This window comes from Ascidia mentula, chromosome 2, assembly GCF_947561715.1.
Source record: "Ascidia mentula chromosome 2, kaAscMent1.1, whole genome shotgun sequence".
Taxonomy (NCBI): Eukaryota; Metazoa; Chordata; class Ascidiacea; order Phlebobranchia; family Ascidiidae; genus Ascidia; species Ascidia mentula.
In genome coordinates, this window is record NC_138567.1 from 13,622,850 (window position 1) to 13,646,096 (window position 23,247).

The 23,247-nt window shown below is 39.0% G+C and overlaps 2 protein-coding genes and 3 non-coding genes across 5 annotated transcripts; 1 reads left to right on the forward strand and 4 right to left on the reverse strand.

Moving 5' to 3' along the window:
- Nucleotides 1-3,985: 3,985 nt before the first annotated feature.
- Nucleotides 3,986-4,913, reverse strand: LOC145890555 (uncharacterized). Its single transcript, XM_082981663.1, has 2 exons — nt 4,176-4,913; nt 3,986-4,018 (listed from the first exon to the last, which is right to left on the reverse strand). Exons 1-2 carry the CDS (start codon nt 4,911-4,913, stop codon nt 3,986-3,988), a joined length of 771 nt encoding a protein of 256 aa, XP_082837789.1.
- Nucleotides 4,914-5,835: 922 nt separating this feature from the next.
- Trnat-ggu (transfer RNA threonine (anticodon GGU)) lies at nt 5,836-5,909 on the reverse strand. Its single transcript has one exon. It is a non-coding gene; the product is annotated as a tRNA-Thr (tRNA).
- A 292-nt stretch (nt 5,910-6,201) lies between these two features.
- On the reverse strand, nt 6,202-6,275 carry Trnat-ggu (transfer RNA threonine (anticodon GGU)). Its single transcript has one exon. It is a non-coding gene; the product is annotated as a tRNA-Thr (tRNA).
- Nucleotides 6,276-6,567: 292 nt separating this feature from the next.
- Trnat-ggu (transfer RNA threonine (anticodon GGU)) lies at nt 6,568-6,641 on the reverse strand. Its single transcript has one exon. It is a non-coding gene; the product is annotated as a tRNA-Thr (tRNA).
- A 13,036-nt stretch (nt 6,642-19,677) lies between these two features.
- LOC145889307 (thioredoxin-related transmembrane protein 1-like) lies at nt 19,678-22,864 on the forward strand. Its single transcript, XM_082980242.1, has 9 exons — nt 19,678-19,903; nt 20,103-20,218; nt 20,291-20,336; nt 20,566-20,694; nt 20,764-20,809; nt 21,124-21,225; nt 21,555-21,618; nt 21,826-21,995; nt 22,271-22,864. The coding sequence occupies exons 1-9, from the start codon at nt 19,770-19,772 to the stop codon at nt 22,469-22,471; spliced, it is 1,008 nt and encodes a 335-aa protein (XP_082836368.1). The 5' UTR covers nt 19,678-19,769; the 3' UTR covers nt 22,472-22,864.
- The last annotated feature ends 383 nt before the right edge of the window (nt 22,865-23,247 follow it).

Here is a 23,247-nt window from a genome sequence, read left to right on the forward strand (position 1 = left end):
ATTTACAAGATATAAATTCTTGCTGCACACAAGAAGCATTGGCAATTGAATTAAATTGTATACGTTTGAGTTTCATAATGTTTTCAGGCTTCGGATAATTCCTACCCCTATTTACGAACTTAAAAAATGTAATGTTGACACTATATATTCGTTTGAGGCATTGGGAAGATGGTCGACAAATGTGTCGAAAGTTCAGCGGATATCATTTTATGGCTATAACTTAGTACAGGCATTATATTGGCACAATATGTGGCCATTTCGGCAAGTGGCTTTATTGAGTCTTTCACTGCGCACCAATTTGTTTGAGCAATTTTTCAATTAGCATATAATACTTTCAAAAGTTGAAAGGTTTTCCGCCTAACAAATGAACTGGCGCGGAAAATGCGCCTAGAGGAAACGGAGCTCTGAAATATGTTTGTAGGCTTAAGGACTGAGTTTTGGGTTTTGAAACGCTGAAACTTTTTAATATTTATGTTCAATTGTCAAAACAATTATTGAAAAATACAATAGGTATGGTTGGCATTTTTGCCTTCACTCTGCTATCAGCGATGTCATCCCTTTTCACGCTTTTCTATGCCATACAACTCATTTTTCACAAGGACGATGAGGGTTGTTGCAAGAAAGGATGTTTGTGGCTGAGCGACCAACTGCGCCAACTTGCAAAGTCCAACTACTCAAGTGGTAAAAGAGTAATTTTGATAAATTTTCTGATATTGTGAATAGCACCTTGCAGTGTTTACATCAACTAAGCCATAGAAATTCCCGAATGGCGCGTCGTGGCGTTTTGTTGTATCGTTTTAAATAAGTCCCTAAAAAAATGTGCAAATTTACTCAAAAAAAAAAATTCCTAAATCACGCAGTTTTGTAACTCAAAAATCGCGGTCGGACTAACAACTGTTTCGCCCAATGTGGAGTTGATTGTGACTGTATTGTGTGGAGAGACATTACGTTTATTCGCTCTATTAAATGAAGAAAAAAATGACCAAAATCATGCTAATATACTTGGTGCGTCGCAAAAATCTAGCCAATGTGTCATCCGTAAACACTTTTTGGATTCACCTAATTACTATACATATGTAATTTACTTTCTGTAACAGGTGTTTCGAGTATTGCCGCAGCTGCAATGACGGGGCTTATTGCCGAAGACTTTGAGCAGGCTGGCACTGGTGCAAATCTTCATTTGCAGATCGGTGCAAGTATTTTGTCGTTCTTTATACACCTCGTCAAAACAAACATTGAGGAACGACCTCGTGGAAATGAAGATAATTAACATGTGTACCAGGGTAATAAGAATGAAATAATTGTTAAGGCTGTTTTCATTCAAAACAGCAAATAGTGTAGAGTCTTCTTTAAGGTAGTCATAGCTAGTTGCTAGTTACAACATACCACTGAAGCAATAGTACAGGAAATTCCATGTTTGATTTTGTGTAATTGTATAGAAATAAAGATATGCCAAATTGAAATGCCTATGTTTTGTGTTTGTAAAGCGAATGGACAAATTAAACAAATCAATTAAGGAAGTTGAGGACCTTTATTGGGCGTAATAAAACGAATGTCGGCAAAAAGGTTGTTGAAGCTTGGGGTTTAGTAGAAGATAATGCGAGTTGCCATTGTCGGGGCTGCCTTGGCCATCGTAAAAGCTCCCTCCAGCCGGGTATCCGAAAGTAATCCAACGGACTTTCCTAACAAATTCTGGCTGGTGAGTATGGAGCAGTCTTCATATGACGAATACCGTTCATCTTCAGGAACGTCTGGAACTCCTGTGAAATGAATTGAGGACCATTGTCAGAAACAATCTTTTCCGGAATACCGTTCCTCGAGAAAACGTTGCGAAGTTCGTCTATAGTTGCAGCCGCCGTGGTGGAATGCATTGGGATTACCTCTGGCCACTTAGAATAGGCATCCACGATCACCAAGAGCATGTGGTTTTCCACAGGACCTGCAAAGTCTATATGTATGCGTTGCCATGGTTTAACACAAGTTTGCCAGGGGTGGTATTTTACTACAGGTGGTACGTTCCTATTTTGTAAGCACCCCGAACAGTTCTTGGACAATTCTTCAATATGTTTATCAAGGTTGGGCCACCAGACGTAATTTCGTGCGATTTGTTTCATTTTCACAACACCCAGGTGTCCGTTGTGTAATTCCTGCAAAATAGAGGACCTTAGATTTTCTGGAATAACCACTCTGGGTCCCCAAACCAAACATCCGTAAAATGTGGATAACTCATTTCTTCGATAATAATATGGCATATTGGCACTTTCCGGCACCCAATTGCCCGATGTCACGCAAGCAAACACCCGTGACAAAATTTTATCTGAACGTGTGTGTTTAGCAATATCCTCGGCCGTTACAGGCAAAAAGTCAATCTGCTTAAAATAAAAATTGCTTGCAGCATCGCACGAGGTTTCAGTGGAACCTTGCGGTAATCTAGACAAACAATCAGCGTTGCCGTGTTGAGTTGTACTGCGGTATTCGATGGAATAATTGTGGCCGGATAAAATAATGGCATAACGTTGCAAACGTTGTGCCGACATTACAGGAATGCTTCTTTTTGGATGAAATATAGAAGTGAGAGGCTCGTGGTCAGTCACTAGCGTAAAATGTCGACCAAACAAGTAAATGTGAAACTTTTGCACAGCCCACACAATTGCCAAAGCTTCTTTATCAATTTGCGAATAGTTTTTCTCGGACTTAGACAGAGATCTCGAGATGTACGCAATTGGTCGCTCAATGCCTTCCGGCATTACATGTGACATAACTGCACCAATGCCGTATGGCGATGCATCACATGCTAACTTAATTGGCAAATTTGCGTCATAATGCGTAAGAACCTTATCAGAAGCCATCAGTTTACGAGCTTTATCAAATGACTGAATGCATTCCAAGGACCAGTTCCATCTACGACCTTTCTCTAAAAGTTCACATAACGGATGCAACAAAGATGACAGATTGGGCAAAAATCGATGATAATAATTAACTAGGCCAAGGAACGAACGAAGCTGGGACACATTCTGTGGGGTCGGACAATTCGTGACCGCCTCAATTTTATCTTGTGATTTATGCAATCCCTCTTTATCTACAACATGGCCACAAAATTCAATTTGATTCTTGAAAAACTCACACTTGTTCGGATTGACTTTTAACCCATAAGACGACAATCGCTGGAGAACATTTCGCAGATTTTCTGTATGTTCTAGATCTGTTGCTCCAGTTATTATCATATCATCCAATAAACATTGTACTCCTTTTAACCCTTGCAACACTTGATCCATAGCCTTTTGCCATAATGCCGGGGCTGAAGCTACCCCAAAAACTAGGCGGTTGTAACGAAAGAGTCCTTTGTGCGTATTAATGGTAAGCAAATGTTTACATTCGTCTTCCATTGTCATTTGCAAATACGCATTTTTTAAATCCAGTTTTGTAAAACGATTTCCTCCAGCTAACGTGGCAAAAATATCAGTTACTTTAGGCAAGGGATATTGCTCTATGTTTAAGACTGGATTTAAAGTTACTTTAAAATCTCCGCACAATCTTACGGAGCCATCCTTTTTCAACACGGGTACGACAGGGGTTGCCCACTCACTGTAAGGAACGGACTCCAATATCCCTTCAGATGTCAGCCTCTCTAATTCAGCTTCAACTTTTTGCTTTATGGAGTATGGAAGTGATCTGGCCTTACAGAAAACAGGTTTTGCGTTAGATTTAAGATATAATTTTCCTTTTATTTCTTTTAATGTTCCTAATTTGTCATCAAACACCTCTGGAAACTCGGTGACCAGCGGACAGTTTGTTACATTAAACTTCAAACAACTAAAAACTTCATGACTTCCAGATTTACAAAAGGCACGCAGCCACTCACGACCAAATAAAGTCGGACCATTTATTTCCACAACATAAAGGTTCAAGTATAAACGGGTAGATCGGTATTCCACCGTAACTCGCAGAAACCCCAGAGGAATGATTCTCTCATTTGAATAAGTTTTTAAAACAATGCTTGTTGGTTGAAGTGTGGAGCCTTTAAACAAATTTTTGTAATCAGCTTCGGACATAATAGACAGTGCAGACCCAGTATCTAGTTCCATTATAACAGGTTTTCCGTTAATTAGGGGTCGAAGCACTATATTATCATTTTCTGTAACACCAATGGAATTTAAACAACATTTTATTGGCACCTGTTGATCTTCGGAAGCAATGTAGTTTAAATTTCGCTTGCTTCGATTCCGACAAGTCGATGCAATATGACCAATTCTTCCACACTTGTAACACGTGGCACTTTTGAAAAAGCAATTGAATTCTTCATGACCAGAGCGACCACATCTGCCACACGCTCTTCGGTTTCTTAGATTTTCATTTCTACTAAACTTGTTAATGGACATGTCATTATTTCTCATTATTTTTGTATCAGCATCGGCTTTTTCCAAAGTGTTAGCTATTAGCACGGCTTGGGAAAAGTTCAAATTACTTTCAATTAACAAACGCCGCTGTGTGGTCTCCGAAAGTATACCACAAACAAATCTTTGAGTTAATGCATCGTCCAAAAAATCACCGTACTGACAATTTTCACTTAACTTTCTGATAACAGCAACATACTGATTTACAGATTCTCCAGGAATTTGATCACGCTTTCCAAATTTAAAACGTTCAGAAATTTTGAGGGTCGTAGGGCAAAAATGTTCTGTTAAAATTTTCACAATTTCCTTGTACGTTTTTGAGTAAGTTTTGGAGGGTGCAACCAAATCTTTCAAAAGACTGTATGTCTTAGCACCAACAAAATTCAAAAGCGCCGGTACCTTTTTGTCATTAGGAATGTCATTAATTTTGAAGAACTGTTCAATTCTTTCCACGTACGTTGGCCATGTTTCCGTTTCAGCACAAAATTCACCAACACTTCCCAAGTAAGACGATCCCATCCTCGTCGCCAGTGTAAAGTATTTGCCTTCAGGTACAGCCACATACACGCTTTCCTCGAGTAATTTATTGTAATGACCTCTCCGGCATACAGAGTGCTTATAAAGCGGTCGTTACGCTTCAACGAGCACACGTGGTAATTGCAACACAAACACAATATATAACAAGTTTCATGATGGTAAAAATTCCACATGCCAACTAACTTCTACACCGCTTTGAAACTTGATTAATTGCCATGACCTTCTCCGATATGTTTGTCCACTCTGCAACATAAAATCAATTCCTTAGGCACCTATGATGCTCATCAGTGCTTATTTATCAGATGACCAACTATAGCAATTAACATGCCATCAAGATGAAAAAGAACAAAGAGCAGAGATGCTAAGTTTTCTTAACTTGCATGCTGCTTTTAATCGAATGGTATCGAATGGTCTGTACATTTTTTAAGATTTTAAATGCTTTCACTGCTAATAGCGCCCAATGTGTTCGTATAGGGACAATTTATTCAATTCCAACACAACACTTTTCGACATTATATAGTATTGAAATAGTTGTTAAAAATCAGAGTTAGGATCACGAAGAAATTTCTTGTTTGCATTTTATTGTACAAAAACGACCAGAAACAAAATGAATCTTATTTCAACACAACAACAGCAACGCGCAAAGAATTAGAAACTAGATAAAATTTGACCAAGGGTTCATTAATCTTGATCATCCATCACCAATACTACAGTTACTTTAGGCTCATCCGCCAATGACGTGCATAAAGTCTCATGCGTAAATTGAATCAATTCTTTGCCGTATTTTAAAAACCTACATTTACCAGAACAATCATGAGGTTTTCAGGCTTGGCAGCCCAGGCAATGCAGCCCAGCTGGATCAGCCACTTTTTCCTGACAAGTCGGAACAAGATTTGAAAAATCAAGCTCCCGGTGAGGTTTGAACTCACGACCCTGGGCTAACCAGGCCCAACGCTCTACCAACTGAGCTACAGGAGCTCAGTGGTTTCACGGGGTATATTGTGGCCAAGGTACACTGGTGCGCAAGCGCACAACTTGCCAGGCAACCTTCACATATACGTAGGGGATCTCTACCACCGTATCAGATAACGCAGTAATATTTCATGCAATGGCATGATAGGCAGGATCGCCCCACTGCGCAGGTCCTTGCTTGGCGATCACAGCTAACGTATCGCGATCATGAGGTTTTCAGGCTTGGCAGCCCAGGCAATGCAGCCCAGCTGGATCAGCCACTTTTTCCTGACAAGTCGGAACAAGATTTGAAAAATCAAGCTCCCGGTGAGGTTTGAACTCACGACCCTGGGCTAACCAGGCCCAACGCTCTACCAACTGAGCTACAGGAGCTCAGTGGTTTCACGGGGTATATTGTGGCCAAGGTACACTGGTGCGCAAGCGCACAACTTGCCAGGCAACCTTCACATATACGTAGGGGATCTCTACCACCGTATCAGATAACGCAGTAATATTTCATGCAATGGCATGATAGGCAGGATCGCCCCACTGCGCAGGTCCTTGCTTGGCGATCACAGCTAACGTATCGCGATCATGAGGTTTTCAGGCTTGGCAGCCCAGGCAATGCAGCCCAGCTGGATCAGCCACTTTTTCCTGACAAGTCGGAACAAGATTTGAAAAATCAAGCTCCCGGTGAGGTTTGAACTCACGACCCTGGGCTAACCAGGCCCAACGCTCTACCAACTGAGCTACAGGAGCTCAGTGGTTTCACGGGGTATATTGTGGCCAAGGTACACTGGTGCGCAAGCGCACAACTTGCCAGGCAACCTTCACATATACGTAGGGGATCTCTACCACCGTATCAGATAACGCAGTAATATTTCATGCAATGGCATGATAGGCAGGATCGCCCCACTGCGCAGGTCCTTGCTTGGCGATCACAGCTAACGTATCGCGATCATGAGGTTTTCAGGCTTGGCAGCCCAGGCAATGCAGCCCAGCTGGATCAGCCACTTTGTCAGGAAAAAGTGGCTGATCCAGCTGGGCTGCATTGCCTGGGCTGCCAAGCCTGAAAACCTCATGATCGCGATACGTTAGCTGTGATCGCCAAGCAAGGACCTGCGCAGTGGGGCGATCCTGCCTATCATGCCATTGCATGAAATATTACTGCGTTTACCAGAACAATTCTTTAATATAAAATCCTTTTTCAATTTCCATGTTGATTTTAGTGCTTTAATCTGGTTTGCAACAGAGATTTTGCTCCATTTACTTCGGTGAATTCTTTTCCGGAGCGAATGCCAGTCATCGTATCTTTTTTCATCAAAAGTTTTGAAGTGCAATAGAGCTTTGATGATTTTATCTGCCAACGTGGACATCGCAGCACTCTCTGAGGTATTCAGCTGCTGAGTCCATTTGTTAATTTGTGCTTCGTCCGGCGTCTCGTGTGTGTTTTGATTCTCTGCTTCCATCCGTTCCGTCACTTTCGTTGCATCTTCCCCTTCAAGCAATGTTTGCTTCAATACTTTACAGTTAAAAGGTTTACCCTTGGCAAGAGCTTTTCTTATTTCCATCTCGTGAGTTTTCCAAAAACGTTGGAGTATTTTTGCTTGATTCATTCGGTTTTGTTTTGAAAAATTTGATTTGAAAACAATTCCGCATAACTCTTGCCACGAAGAATGGACTCTAGGGTCAAATGCTGTAAATATTAATAAAGCTGCTGCAAACCTATTTACTGTCACATGCCCCCAAACGAAACGTTTTACTAGTTCTTCTTCTGTTTTACAGTTTTCTGAATTTCTTGATTCTACTTCATCCATAGGGTCCGTCATTTTGTAAGAAATATTGCTGTTGTTAACCACAGTTGTTTGAAGCCGTTTCATGAAGGACAGAAGCCAGATTGTTGCAGAATTCTTTTTTAACCTGTTTCGCAGTGCACACGTATACACTTACAAAGAGAATAAGCTCTTTTTAGTTGTTTTCGGTTTTATAGAGAAATCGATAATCAACTGATCAGCTCTGATAAGTAGACTCGCCGCCCGACTGTGAGCCTCGGGAAGTGCAATCAGTTGCAAGGCCGCCACAGTCAGCATGTGTCCTGTCCGATCACTCAAATCACCGCCATGGAGGATACCCGCTGATTGGTATGTGGTAGGCTCGAAGAAAACAGCTTGCGGTGATAAGCACTTCCGATAACGGAGGTGGAAATGTTGGTTTCGACGCAATAAAATGACCCGAAACAAAATAAGCCTGAAACAAAAAAATGACTAACGATGACCTAAAACAAGAAACCGTGGGTTAATCCAAAACACCGACGATTTTGAAATCAAGTATTGTTTATTCCACACAAAAACAACATTCGCATTTGTTATTTTATTACTCGACTTTTTACCAAGTTTTGTTGCATAAAAAAATATGAAACAATGAAGCGTCTGCCTTATTCCTCAACAACGCAAAAAAGCATACAGTTGTTGATTATTGATCAACGTGGATATGTTGTACTTTGTATGTGTTTTATTTGAAGGAAGCGATGTTTCATGCAATGACAGAATGACCGCAGGTCCCTACTTGGCGATCAAAGCTATCGTATCGAGATCATTAGGTTTACAGGCTTCGCAGCACAGGCATTACAGCCAAGCTGGTCCAGCCAATTTTTCCTGACAAGTCGAAGCGAGATCTGAAAAATCAAGCTCCAGGTGAGGTTTGAACTTGCGGCCTTAGGCCAATATAGGCCCAGATCGCTTTAGCAGCTGAGCCACAGGAGCTCAGTGGTTTCACGTGGCATATTGTTTTGAACGATAAATGTTTTTATCTCTCGTCATATTATTATCCAGATGAAATTTGTGAAGATCGGATATATTTTACTTCGTTACCTAACAGGTGAACTACAGAGGAGTGATCATATTCAAACTACAAAATTTGTTATCATGTTCTTGCAGAAAGTTTTGTGTCATTAAATATTTTTATTTTTTGGAGCAAATAAAAATGCTCACATTATTTGGTTTCATTGCGAAATATAAGATCACATAAAAAAAGCTCAAAACCAAAAAATAACTTCCAAGTTTTTTACACAATTATTGAGATTAGCAACTTTATATACCTTTAACACTAATAGGTCATTATCCTCTAGACTCAACTTGGACATTGGAAATGTATTACTTTGGAAGGGATAAATCCATGTTTGTAACGCGACAAAGTATATAATGCATTTCTTTCACAAAGCAATAGAAACATCTTCAACAATCCATCAACAATACAACAGTTAATTTAGGATCTTCCGTTGCATATGTAGTCTCATGCGTTGAATGGATCAATTCTTTACCGTCTTTAAAAAACTTACATTTACCTGAACAATTCTTCAAAATATATTCCTTTCGCCTCTCCCATGTCGATTTTAGCAATCGAATCTGGTTTCTCTTCATGACTTTATTACATTTACTCGCCCAAATCATCTTGCGTAGCGAATGCCAGTCATCATATCCTTTTACATCAAAAGTTTGAAATTGCGTTGATAGAGCTTTGGTGATTTTGTCTACCCTATTCATAGGTTTAGCAACACCCTCTGTGGCAGTTTGTCGTTGAATCGTTTCGCAGATTTGAGCTTCTTTTGCAGTATTGACTTCAACTTCGACCAGTTTACAATCGGAATCTCGAAGAGATTTTTTGATTTCGTCAAAATGTCTTCCCCAAATGGATTGCAGTCGACGAATCTTGTTGCGACGTTCCGATGTCGACATATTCCTTTTATACAAGAATTTGAGCAAATCGTGCCACGACGAAGTGGCTTTAGGATCGAATGTTGCAAAATTGGACAACGCTGTAACAATCTTGGCAACAGTTATGCTCTTTTGGTTGTTTAGTCTTGATGCCACTTTTTTTCCACACTTTGTCTGAGGTTGGACATTCTTCTTGTTCTGATTAATCTCCTCCATTGGTCGTTGAATCGTTTCGCAGATTTGTGCTTCTTTTGCAGTATTGACTTCAACTTCGACCAGTTTGCAATCGGAATCGCGAAGAGATGTTTTTATTTCGTCAAAATGTCTTCCCCAAATGGATTGCAGTCGACGAATCTTGTTGCGACGTTCCGATGTCGACATATTCCTTTTATACAAGAATTTGAGCAAATCGTGCCACGACGAAGTGGCTTTAGGATCGAATGTTGCAAAATTGGACAACGCTGTAACAATCTTGGCAACAGTTATGCTCTTTTGGTTGTTTAGTCTTGATGCCACTTTTTTACCACACTTTGTCTGAGGTTGGACATTCTTCTTGTTCTGATTAACCTCCTCCATTGGTTGGGTCAAGTTATCCAGTTTATAGCACAGTTTTGTTCAAAATTAAGATACAAACTTTTCTTAAGCAGTTTACCCTGTGAGACCCTGACATTTAAAGTAAATAATGAACATATGAGTTTCACTTTACACAGGTTTACTGACTTGAGAAGGCTTTGGAGTTGTATATATAGTTGAATCGATAATTGCCCACTGATTGACTTCCAGAAGACCAGTCGCCCGATCTTGTGCCTTGTTATCTCCGGCACCGCACTAGTCAGCATGTGTCTACGCCTATCAATCAGCTCACCGCCCGCTGCAACATTCCTGACATCTTCAAGACCCGTGGAAAACAACTAACGGTGATAACCGCCGTTTGCTCACGATAAATGACTGGAAAAGGTAAGAGAATTAATTAAACAATTGTAGAAGTTTAAGTCTCTCTTATTTGCACAAACAACAAATTTTGAAGTAATATGTGCAAAAAATCCATGATAAGCATTAAAAGTTTAGTACCCAAAGGATGGACGTTGATCGCAAGGTATGACAAAGTGGAAACTGTGTGTCTGCTAGTGTAGAAGCTAGCACTGATGTGCCACATTCAACAGCTGCACTGATGAGACCTTACAGGTCGAAACAGTGTGTACACCCTGTCTACAGCTCTCGTCAACAAATTTCGTGTTTTTCATTAATGCATAATCATTTTCTAAATTGTCATCTTATGTAAATAATACAGGTATAACCTGTTGAGCATGGACCTTGAGTTGTGTGTTACAATACTTCATGTGAGATAGGGACTGTACATGTTGTGCATAATACTCGAAATGTGCTTTGCGAAATAAACTCTGCGTTGGACGAAAGAGGTGCAATCGTTCGAGCAGCATTATTGCTGTGCGATTTGTAATCATAGAATCAAACCCACAATGTCCTGTAGTATTTCTTGACTAATATAAGACCTAGGACCGATTTCCATTATCCCAGATTAGTACACACAGTAAAAATTTGGGAAACAAAATAATTACTAAATGACTTCCAATATTGAAAAATTTTAGGAACCTTCATTTCACATATCGCCTTGCGTAGCCGCATCAACTTCACAATCGAAATCGCGAATTATTCCCATTGCTTGTTTTCCGAAATTTTTAAGTTTTCAAACGAGGAAAGCGTTGCCCAGGCCTTGAACGAAAATTTCTAATGCCCATTTCGTTCAAGCTTGGACAATGTCATCATTGCTTCCGCTGCTTTCCTCTTTCTTTGTTTAAAAGTTTTTACATTTGTTTACATTTTCGTTGCCATTCTAGTTTAGGTAAGAAATGTATGAGACAATCTTGGTTATACTAAGTTTGGAGTGTAAGTGTTGCGTGCGTTCTGCCTGTCGTCCCGTATACTTGATATAAGTTCAGAAATAGACGAGTATGCGACTGGAAGTGGACTAAATTACTAAAGCAAGTCGAAAATGGACAACGGGTATAGGCAGCCCCGCATGAGATTTGTTATGCCTCCAACAAAATAACACGTGAAAAGTTTACCACTAGGCGAAAGTAAAAGACCTACTGTCGAAGTAATTGAGTTTCTTGAGACGTATTTTATGTGTTATATATAATAAGAAGTTATTCGTCTTCGTACAACGATATACTGTTGCGGTGTTGATTTGTGGGTTACGAAAAATATTAGCTTAGTTTTAACGAAAAAATCTTTAAAAATAAAACTCTGCCTCATTCTCTGACGTCACTTTTCATCGCGGCACGCTTCTTACACGCTTCCCCTCATTATCGGAAAAAAGCGTTACGCATCACAGCCCAAGCTAGTTCGGAAGCGGTTTCGGCGAACTAGCTCATAAGGGTTGGTTCGGAAGCTTGAGCGAACTAGCTTCTTTTTGCCTATCAGCTGATCGAAAAATATGGCGGCAAAGTCAAGTTTGTTTAAATTTCCATCACAAATTTGATTTAAATGTAAGTAAAACTGTGCTGGGACTTGGACATTTGGAATGTATCACCTGACAATCGACTGCAAAAGAATGCGGTTGCTATGATAAAAAGACTATTGTTTATCAGAAATAATAATTTTGCCTAAATAGCACCGTCAGTTTCTGTTCTGCACGCTTTGTGAGTAATTTTGGATAACACATGAACGAAAGAGATCACTGAAGTTGAGATTAGCTCAAGCCTGTTGTTAAATGCGGATATTTACCAAAAGTCGGACCTGAACAAATGCAATGCACCAAACATTGAAATCTCTTTGTAAAAAAGCTAACATTAGACATGATCCAAAACATCTGAATTTATTCAGTTCGATTGGTGTTTGGGCGCGACCTCGAAAAACATATGTAAGAACTGATAATGATTATATGTTAAAGTCTTTACTATAGAATTCCCTTCGTTTCAATGCAAATCCTGTTATTCGTCGGCCTGGCTTGCTAAATCATGCCTAGCCACCCTTCTTGGTGCCTGATCTTCGGTTTTGTTTTCCTTTCCGTCAATACATGTTTTTATTAGGTGAATGACACCAGATAAAACCAGCCCACCGATCTGAAGGTAAACATTTGCACCCACCGTTGCATCTTCGAAGTCTTCACCAACAAAGGCAGTCATTCCAGCTGCAGCAATGCCAGAAACGCCTGTCGAGGTAAAATTAACTTCCTGTCATGTTTGTTTATTTGATTGTTAAGTAGTAAATCCATAAAGGTCGCAAAAATCTGCGTTTTATTATTGTTGGGAATATGCGTTAGTTGTTTTCAACTGCGAACAAGTATAACGTCTGTTCATACCACTCGAGTAGTTAGACATTGCCAATTGACACAGCTTGTTGCTGATCCACAAACAGTTTTCCTTGCAACACTCCTGCTTACAGTGCAACAAGACTTGTAAAGAGCAGAGAACCGTGAAAAAGGAGGACAATGTTGAGAGTAGGGCAAAGCCAAAAATTCCAACCATTCCTTTTAAATATTTACAGTTTGTAACACAGTGAGTTGTTGGCCACCCACACAACAAGTTTTATTCTATTAATAATAATTACAAAGCTCTCGTTACCTTCTCTGTTGTCACCATCAATTGTTCCGTTTATTTTACTCCACAAAAACCCGATTGCTGCATGAACTATTTTTCCAGGCAATGACACATCTTTTTCCGGTAGACTTTCCATAAATTCCTCAGCTTCTTCCCTTAAATTCAAGAAATAAATTTAGGTAAGTAAAATCAATCACAAAATTTCAACAACAGATTAACCTGGTCATATCTCCAACAACAAGTTGTGGCACAAAAATTACGGTAACACAAAGGCTAAGTTGTACAAGCGACAGCAAGAATAAAGCAATTTTTTCTCGCTTGTTTTCCATTGCCTTTCTTTGCAAATTTTACAAACCAGTTGAAGTTGTAAGTTTCTCTGTGATTTAGAAGTTGTATTTAGTATTTATAGTTGTTGGAGCAGCAGCTATCTGTGTGGCAACGACTGCTAAACTGGCGTTGAAAACCATCTAACACTTTTCATAATCGTACGTGCTTGTAACGTGTTTTCATGTCACGTTTATGATACTTCGTAATTCACTCACTTTTGGGGTTTGTCAGAAAATAAGCTATCTTAAGCATTTTTTCAAAAAAAGTATTCTGTCGCAACTTATTTTGTAATACCACATTTATTTACAATGCCTCACATTAGGCTTATTCGCTAAACGCACGTCAGGGCGTTCAAAACTAATCTAGAATCAGAATGCAAAGTCAACAAGGCAGCTAAGACTGGAAAAAGGCGATCGACGATTTTCTGGGAGTAAGCAGTATTTCAGGAACGTTTCAGATAACAGGACAACTTTAGGTTAAGTTTAATGTTGTCTCAAACAGCATATCAGCGTCAAGTCAAAACTAACTCGCAATCATAACATTCCCACGATAGTCTTGCTCCTCCCACGCAATCACATACCGTTTATTGTACATGTGAAGTGCATGACGAAATTCAGCTCGTAACAGCAACAGAGGTCGTGGCGCAAACACGCCACCCGGTGCACATTCTGCACATCCATGTTGCGAACGTGTTCAACATGATTACAGCTCCACTTGGTAAAAAACTTTTGCTACAGGAATTCCTGTACTATTTAGTCGGGTTTTGGTTTGTGGTTGAACGGCAGGGGAAAAAGTTTTACATTTTGTGACAGATCAATCCAGTTTGACGTTTTTTACGCTGGACCGCTAATTTTTAACTACAGTTATTTTGTTAACACAAGAAACATGCAAAAACATGATGTTCATCAAGGTTTGAACTGGTAAACTTGGTAAATTCCGTTCAGAGCTTAGAGACACAGAAGTTTAGTGCAAGGATCAGTCTTACTGCAAGATGGAAACTTGACAACAGAAGCAAAAACACTTGCAATTTTTGTGAACATACAGCTGAACATTAACCCCCTCCCCCAGGGTTTAGCAAGCTTAGTTCCTTTTTGGCAATCCCTTTGCACGCACAAAATAAAACTATCCTTACTAATGCCTACTTGTTATTTATTTCACAGGTAATAAGAAAAGAAAATGAACAATCAAAAAGCTGTTAAATACAAACAGGACATGGCCAAAATATGGATGTAGCAAAACTTTCTGGAATTCCCATACATCTTGCATGGTACTTCCTCCAGCATCTGTCACATCTAATCTAAAAAAAGTGGTATACACTTATTACAAGTTTCGTAAATTAGCATATTAGGTAGAGAGAATAATTACCCATTTTCCAATTTGTGAACCTTTTCCGCACTGGCTGCATAGATTAGCTAAATTATCTGAATAAAAATTGAAATGACCATAAAGGTATGAAAACCCCTTTGAATGTGGCTGGACTGACACATTTAGCCAAACATATAGAGCCATAATCTGACCCTAGATTGCATGTACAACGCATGGGTCCCCTAACCTTGAAACCAAAAGGGGACTGGGCTAATGAAGTGTAGTTGATGACTAATTTCAACGTTAAACCTCATTACATTGTACTTGTGTATATTATTTTACCCTTATGTTTGTACAATATAAAAAAGACACTTAAGATTATCAGGCAGCTGTCAAGTTTTAAGCATTTATTAAAGCGTAATTCAAAAGTGATTACCTGAATTATTTAAAATGTTTTCTGCAAACTGTTTTCTGCTCTTTTGCAGTGCCCCTTCAGTACTTGGAAAGTACACTTGAAGTGGAATGGTGGAGTCCAGCTTTGGAGCATTAAACAAGCATTCAGCAATCTGAAACAGAACAAATGCTTTCTGTTACAACGGATTTTTATGTTATTGAGCTTTACCTTCAAGACAAAAATGCCACAGTTGTGTGCATCTTGTTGTATTGGGTGTTTTATCGGTTGGTATGTGGTGACTTGCAGATGTGCGTCACTTTTATTTTTCCGAAGTAACAAGTAAGATCTTTTTGCAAGCAAATAAAACGTGTATGAATGCAAAATTGAATGGTGGTAGTCTGATAAAAATATGTTAATTAAAAAACATACATATGGCTTGGCGGTTTAAAAAAGCGGCGGGCGACGGTCGGGTTTGAGTAAGTAATCGTTGGATTTAGCATAGCATCTCTGACTGAATTGATTCAACTTTGGTTTCATTCGATAGTGGGATGGTATAAGGTCGTTTGTGCAAAAGAAAAGCTTGCGACTCGCTTTGTAGCAACATTTATCGGCGAAAGTATGCACCAGAGCACCCCTAAACCGTGTTTACAATGGGGGGTGTAGGGTTGAAGTGTATTCGGCTCGTACAGCGGCAGCTCAATGTGTTTTTAGACATGTTTAATATTTTTGGAAAGCTTGATTTTTGAGCTTTTGTATGGTTGTAAATTGAAACTTGGGCCATAACGATAAAAAAAGTTATTAAGGAAAAATCGATATTTTTTCATGTTTCAAAAATATAAATTCATTTTTCTGTACAAGCCCCAGCGAATTTTTCAAAAGTTTTGATATCGTTTGAAAGGGTTTAGCGCGTAGAATGTTATGCTTTAAAATTTAGCGAAGCGAATCTTGTTTTCGCGACTTATGTCATAATACGCATATGATATTAATAACCGAATATGAATATATTTTTTAATAATTTTAGTATCGTTGGAAAGATCAGCCTATGATCTGTATCTTTAATGCAGAAATCATTTTCCAAATTGCCATCGTATGTAAATAATGCAAAGTAACCAAGTGAGCATGGAGTTGTGTGGCACAATGTTACATGTCAGTTAGGAACTTGGAATGTGGAAGCATAATATTTATAATGTGCTTTGTGAAGCAAGCTTTGCATAGGAACAGTCGTTCGAGCAACATCATTGCTGTGCGTTTTCTAATCAACGAATCAAACCCACAATGTCCTGTAGTGTTTCTTGACCACTATCGTCACCTTTTGGTGCATATGGTTTAAGACGCAAACACTGTATTTGTCATTTTATTGCCTGAAATCACTTAAAAAATCACATGGGATTTGTTCCTGATACGGTCTTACTTAAAGTACTTGTAGCAATTGTCACATTCATTGTCTCACGGATTGAACCCGGAAATTTATTATTTCGAAATTGTGAAAAGTTGTTGATGGCACGATAGCGTAAAACTTCTGGCTGTTACAAAACAATCGATATATCTTGATCATCCATCAACAATTCTACAGTTATTTTTGGAACCTCAGTCGCACTTACAGTTGTTACTTCGCCTTCCGCATTTGTATCAACATTGTCAAGTTTACAATCGGAATCGCGAAGAGATTTTACAATTTTCAATTTATTTGTTTCCCAAAAGTATTTCAGTTTTCGTACTTTGTTATTACGCTCTCTTTTTGACACGGCAGATGTGTAGATGATCTTGTGCAAATCATGCCACGAAGATGGGGTATTAGGGTCAAATGCTGTAAATTTGGATAACGCTGTAACAAGCTTGTCCACATTTAAAGCAAACCGATTAGGACGCTTAGGGGTTTTCCCTTTCCCGCAACTTGATGTCAAAGTCAGGATGTTGGTCTTTCTCTTTTTCGCCATCTTTATCGGTGTCACCAGCTCTTCTACTTTTGGCGCAATAGGGGTCAAAGGTTGGACTTTGTCCAGGCTCTGATTCAAAACCTTCTCCATTGATTCAGTCCGTTCCTCAACCCTGGTCGTGCACATCGTATCATGCATTGGTTGGTTTACATTTTCGCCTCCCACTGACATACGTTGGTACTCGTGAAGAAATTTTACAATTTCCAATTTATTTGTTTCCCAAAAGTGTTTCAGTTTTCGTACTTTGTTGTTACGCTCTCTTTTTGACATATCAGATGTGTAGATGATCTTGCACAAATCATGCCATGAAGAAGGGGTATTAGGGTCAAATGCTGTAAATTCGGATAACGCTGTGACAATATTCTCCACATTTAAACCAAATCGATTGCGACGCCTTTTCCCTTTCGCATGCTTGGATATCGAAATCTCGATGTTGGTCTTTCTCTTTTTCGCCTCCTTCATCGTTATCGTCAGATCTTCTACATTTGGTGAAAACGTGGTCAAAGGTTGAACTTTTTCCAGACTCTGATTCAAAACCTCCTCCATTTTTTCTGTCCGTTCCTCAACCGTGGTCGTGCACATCTTTTCATGCAGTGGTTGGTTTAAATCTTCGTCCTCCACTGACATACGTTGGTATTCGTGAAGAGATTTTTCAATTTCCAGTTTATTTCTGACCCAAAAATATTTGAGTTTCCGGATTTTGTTGTCACGTTCTCGTCTCGACAAATCTGATTTGTAAATAAATTTGCGGAATTCATGCCACCATGCCGGAATCTCCGGTTGAAATGCTGTACACGACGACGCCGCTTTCACAAATATGTCTATCGTTAGCTTACCACGAAAGCGACGCTTTGTTAGTGCCAACACTTCTGCAGACTCTGTTGTTGGATTTTCCTTGTTCAAATCCACCTCCTCCATCGGTTCTGTCATTTCGTTGGGCTTGTCGGTTGTACGCACTACGGGAACGATCTCGAAGTACATTCAACAAATATTGCAAAATATTTCAAGAAGCCGACGCAGATTTGTTGAAACTGAATGGATCTTCACTTACGCTCGGTTATATAGCAGTCGAGTCGCTAATTACCCAATCTGTGCCGATAAGAAGACTCGCCGCCCGACCTTGAGCCTCGCACCTCCAATCAGTAGGGAGGCCGCACTAGCCAGCAGGTGATATGTCCGATCAATCAACTCACCGCCCATTCACGATTCCGGACGCAGGGAGGCTCTAGGGTAAAAGAATTGCATTGATAATCGTTTTTTTGTGGAGATACGCAACGAAAAACGTTAACATTAGCTCATTTTATAGTGGAAAATATAAGGTAATTGATATCCTTGTAAACTTCATTTTTCTATACACAAAGGACGTTTTAATTCTTTTACGTGACCCGGCTATATGATGTATATTTTTACATTAATCTCGTGGTTTGCATTTTTGCTCGCCCAATATAATCTCGGAAAAAGAGAAAACGTGTATTGGTGTGTAAAAATGGTTGCGAGCATATGTTTGTACAAAAGGTAGCCTAATAGTCCCGTTTCAAAGTGTAGTGTTCGACGACATGTTTAAGAGTCGTTTGTCAAAGTGGGTTACATCACATTCTCCAAAAAAACTAGTGGCAAAAGTGAATAAAAAGGTTTACGTCGTAAGAGATTTTATTAATTCATTTAAATTCATAGCGTCGAACTGTCAAATAATCGGTTTAAACACATGTTAGAAATGTACCTTTAGTTTTACGCAAAGTTGGCATGACGTGTCACAGGCACGTGGGGTCCGCGGACTCCTCTGGATACATCATGGCAACAGGGTTCCTACCAATTCATTTAACATTACTTTGCGTGAAAGTTTTCAACATAAACAATCATTAGAATAGAACAACAATTATCTATGTAGTTGAAAAACCGCTAGGTTATCAAGCGAGGCGCCATAATGCGAAGGACAATCCCTCACGGAGAATCACAGGATCGCAGGATGTACCACAAATCATATATTATCAAAATAAGCCATATATGGCTTATATAATTGCGACACTTCAAATTCAACATTGACATAAAACAATCTTTTCAAGAATTTTCACCGCATTGTTCATTCTTCAACAACGTCAACATAACATTAAGCTGTTACAATATAACCATCTTGGCTACAATCTCGTCCATTCATCAACAACAGTTTTTATCGTAGTTTGCGAATAACCTGACATTACATGCCGGGTATATGATATTATTTAGTCAATATTATCCTAACAAAACCCATTTGTTTCTATTTTTATATTTTAAGCATTGTCATACAATGGCCTGCAAACATAAATTCAATAAAAAATTGCAGTGTTTTTCTTTCAAATGTGACGTCTCCCAACTTATCTTAGATGACGTCAGCGTTTAAAAACCGTATTGGTTGACTGAAACTGATGTGAACTCTCGATGAACTGAGGCATGTTTGGCTTTTGGATGGGCAGATTTCAGAGTAACTTTTATAAGATAACGCAAGTTGCAGACTTGTTCAAAATATAGTTTGTGACGAAACAAGTGAATTGTATTTATGGCGTCGATATGTATTTTACGTAATTGTATTTCACTGTTCTACAGTTTTGTCTGGACATCGAGTTCTTACACATTGTATTAGGCCGTAAAATAGATTACATTTGGAGTCAATAAAAATGCCCACATGGTTGCAAGTAGTTTGTCTTTTCATCGCCATATCGTTAGTTTCTTGCCGCAAATCTGGAACCATATTGGAATTAGATGACAGCAATTGGCATCAATGCTTAGAGGGTCAATGGATGTTAAAATTGTAAGATGTTTTGATAAAATTACAAATAACTCTACTACTATGTATGTGCATGCTCAACTGTGTATGTAACAAAACGTAATGTTGTACAAATTTAGTTTGCAATTAAGGTAGGCTAAATAAAATGACATCTTATTAGCCCACCTTAAGAGTGGCAATGTACCATGTTTTATGAATAACCTTGTTGACTGTACGTTTTTAGTTATGCGCCATGGTGTCCTGCATGTAAAGCAAATGAAGCTGACTACAAAGCTTTTGCAGAATGGAGTGATGACTTGCAAATAAATGTAGCCATGGTTGACATCACTAAAGAACCAGGTAATATGTTGCTGGCAGGTCTGTTGGTCACACATATAGATGGTGTATTATAACATTTTATTTTATATACAGGGTTAAGTGGGAGATTCATGGTGACGGCTCTACCAACCTTTTATTTGTGAGTATGCTTATTTGGAGTCAGCAGATCAAACCAATACATCATATATATAGTGAATTTTTTGAAGAGGCAAAAATATATTTGATTGCAATATTTAGAAACCCTGTCTTGAAAGCACTATTTATGTTTTCTACACATATCTGTGTATGTATACTGTTTTCATGGCCAGCTTTTTTGGTGTGGCACTTCTTAAACCGAATAGTTGAGGAGTTTTTCCTGAATATTTCAGTGGAAAGGATGGTGAGTTTTGGAGATACAACGGGCATCGAACATCAGATGCCATGCATGATTTTGTGGAAAGCAAACAGTGGAAGGGGGTTGAACCGATTTGGTGGGTCCGACACCCAAACTCAATACAGTACGTTAGTCTGTTTTATGTGAAAAAGTGTTTTTTTCTATGATATTAATTCTTTATTGCTATATGCAGGATGACATTGATGTCATGGCTTTTTAAGACCTCTGTGATTATGAAGGTATGTATGCATTGCTGGTTAGGTTTCATCAAACGTATTTACTTTTGCATATGAACCAATCAAGGTGTCAAAGAAAACCTAGAATTTGGTTTTTGTTAACTGCAGACGGAATTCTTATTATTGCATCATTTTGCTCATAAATTGATTGCAATATATATATATATATATTTTTTTTTTCTAAGTGTATAGAACTTAAATATTTAACTCAATGAGTGCTTGTTTTACTAGAAATCTACATCTCTAAAACCAATGTTCTTCTGTAAAAGATAAAAAAAGGTTGTTTCACACAAAATAGAACATTTGCTTCTTTCCAGAATATTCATGACTCCTTAACAGAAACATATGGATTGTCAACGTGGATGTCGTATGCAGTATTTGGAGTCGGTACAGTGGTGACAGGTCTAGTGCTTGGTTTGGTAAGCACAAAAATCTTTGTTTGCATGTGCTGTTCAGTTAAACGCTGACACCATTGAATTGCCAACAATCCATAGCTGTCATGTGTCTATCACAGGAAGCATCAGTCACTACAGTTTATGAAGCATTGTCCAAAACGCTTGAGCAATTTTGTTCCTGAAAGCCTAATAGTTGCCATGCTCCAGTTTGTTTTCAGCGACAACTGCCATGGATTTTGTGTAAACAATTCCGTAACAATGACATATATATATATATATATATATATATATATATATGCCATTTTGATGTTGTCATTGGTGTAACATTTCGAAAATGTAATTGTTACTTTTAGCTTTTGGTTTGTGTGGTGGACATCATTTCTCCAACCAAGACAACTAGAGTTCAGGCTCCACAAGGTTTGTATTTATCCTAATTTTGGTTGACAATATTGTTGGCTGACAACGTGCACAGTGAACTATGTGTCATCACCACACCACCATTGTTCAACAATTATAAAATGACATAGCAATGTTGATATTTACAGTAAAAACAATTGTTGGACACACTGCATGCACAAACTGGCACATATGAAAAAATCATACATGTATGCATAATGTTGACAGTGACTGCAGAGGGTCCGTTTCATGTTCCTGAGAAACTGAAAGAAGATGGAAAAGAAGAAGAGGAGAAGGATCGGAACGATAAGAGAAGTAGAGAGAGTGAGGAGGAAGATACAGTTAATGATAACGGAAGCACAGCAACATCTGAGGATGAGGAGGAAAGGGCCTCTCAGGTAACTTGTATTGCATTGACGAAACTGTGAACCATACTGCTTTAAAGATAGTCAACTTTGCCTACCTCCTTAGATGTATATAAACATATGTATGGTAGAGTCTGTAGCACTAAACAATGCTACTTCTAGAAGTAAAACGTCAGGAGAGCTGCGCACCCTTGTAAACCTAGTAATGTAACGTTTAATTAATAATATCGTTACATTTAGTACAATATGTGGACAATAAAACAAGCGTGCAGTGTTTTTTAATGTTGTCATGTTTGTTGTTTCCAAAGCATTCCCAAGAATCCGGTGGAGGGTCGCAGGCATCTCACGTTTCTCAGGAATGGGAAACCATCCATGATTTGGAAGTGGCGGACGCCGTACCGGAATCTGATGACGCCGAAACGCAAGTGCGCCAACGTAAAAATATCCCGTCTTCAGAAAATCCGGAAGATGGCGACGAAGAGGCGGGGGACGCCCCCAAGTCTGAGTAATGTCGCTGCCAAGGCTTTCACAGCGAACTTGTATTGTACGGTATAGACAAACGGTTGTAAATTGCTTGTTCTGTGTTTGCTTCAAGCAGCCCAAGTACTATTATAAATGCAATTGGACCTACTTTATATACAGCCATGGACCACGTTCTTTAGTTCTTAAACGCGACCTGTTGCCTTTTACGTTTTACGTGCACCAATACCGCGTTTATATTTTAAGTTTCCTCGCTATTGCACAGTAATAGCAGCAACGGTCAGATGATTCAACACTGATGCGTGAACTGCTTCGCAGAGACTGCGTGCAGTACCGAATAACCCATTGTTGACGCATGTATATTTCTGTTGAAATTGTTACTGTTTTGCTTGTTCTTGTTCCCCAATACATACAGAAGCACCACACGACTTTTATATGCAACCGACGATTCATTCGTATTATTGTTTAAAGCAGTTCTCGACATAGCGTAATTATTAAGAAAGTAGCCACAGACCCCGGTTAAGAACCATTATTGTGTAAAAGTTGCATTTCAGGCAAAACGATTTGAAACGCACGATATGTTTTAATGGGAATTTGCTACAAGTAAATAGGAATGTACAAATTGTCGATGGTTGTCACACAGTTTGCAATAGCATCACGACATGCACATCTGCATCATAAAATCAGTGCCTTAAAGAATATTGAAACCGGCACTGCTGGTACGAAAACGAAATCCCCATACAGAATATTTGCGTCATCCAACCAGGATAATTTTTGTTGCTTTGCTTAGTGGTAAAACCACTGA

Excerpts from the sequence above, each read along its gene's own strand:
- LOC145889307 (XM_082980242.1), top strand. The coding sequence starts at position 19,770 with ATGCCCACATGGTTGCAAGTAGTTTGTCTTTTCATCGCCATATCGTTA. Across the intron at positions 19,904-20,102 it reads GGTCAATGGATGTTAAAATT|TTATGCGCCATGGTGTCCTG; the intron begins GTAAGATGTTTT and ends GTACGTTTTTAG. Across the intron at positions 20,337-20,565 it reads GCTCTACCAACCTTTTATTT|TGGAAAGGATGGTGAGTTTT; the intron begins GTGAGTATGCTT and ends TGAATATTTCAG.
- LOC145890555 (XM_082981663.1), bottom strand. The coding sequence starts at position 4,913 with ATGGGATCGTCTTACTTGGGAAGTGTTGGTGAATTTTGTGCTGAAACG. Across the intron at positions 4,019-4,175 it reads TTGCTTCCGAAGATCAACAG|GCTCCACACTTCAACCAACA; the intron begins GTGCCAATAAAA and ends ATTTGTTTAAAG.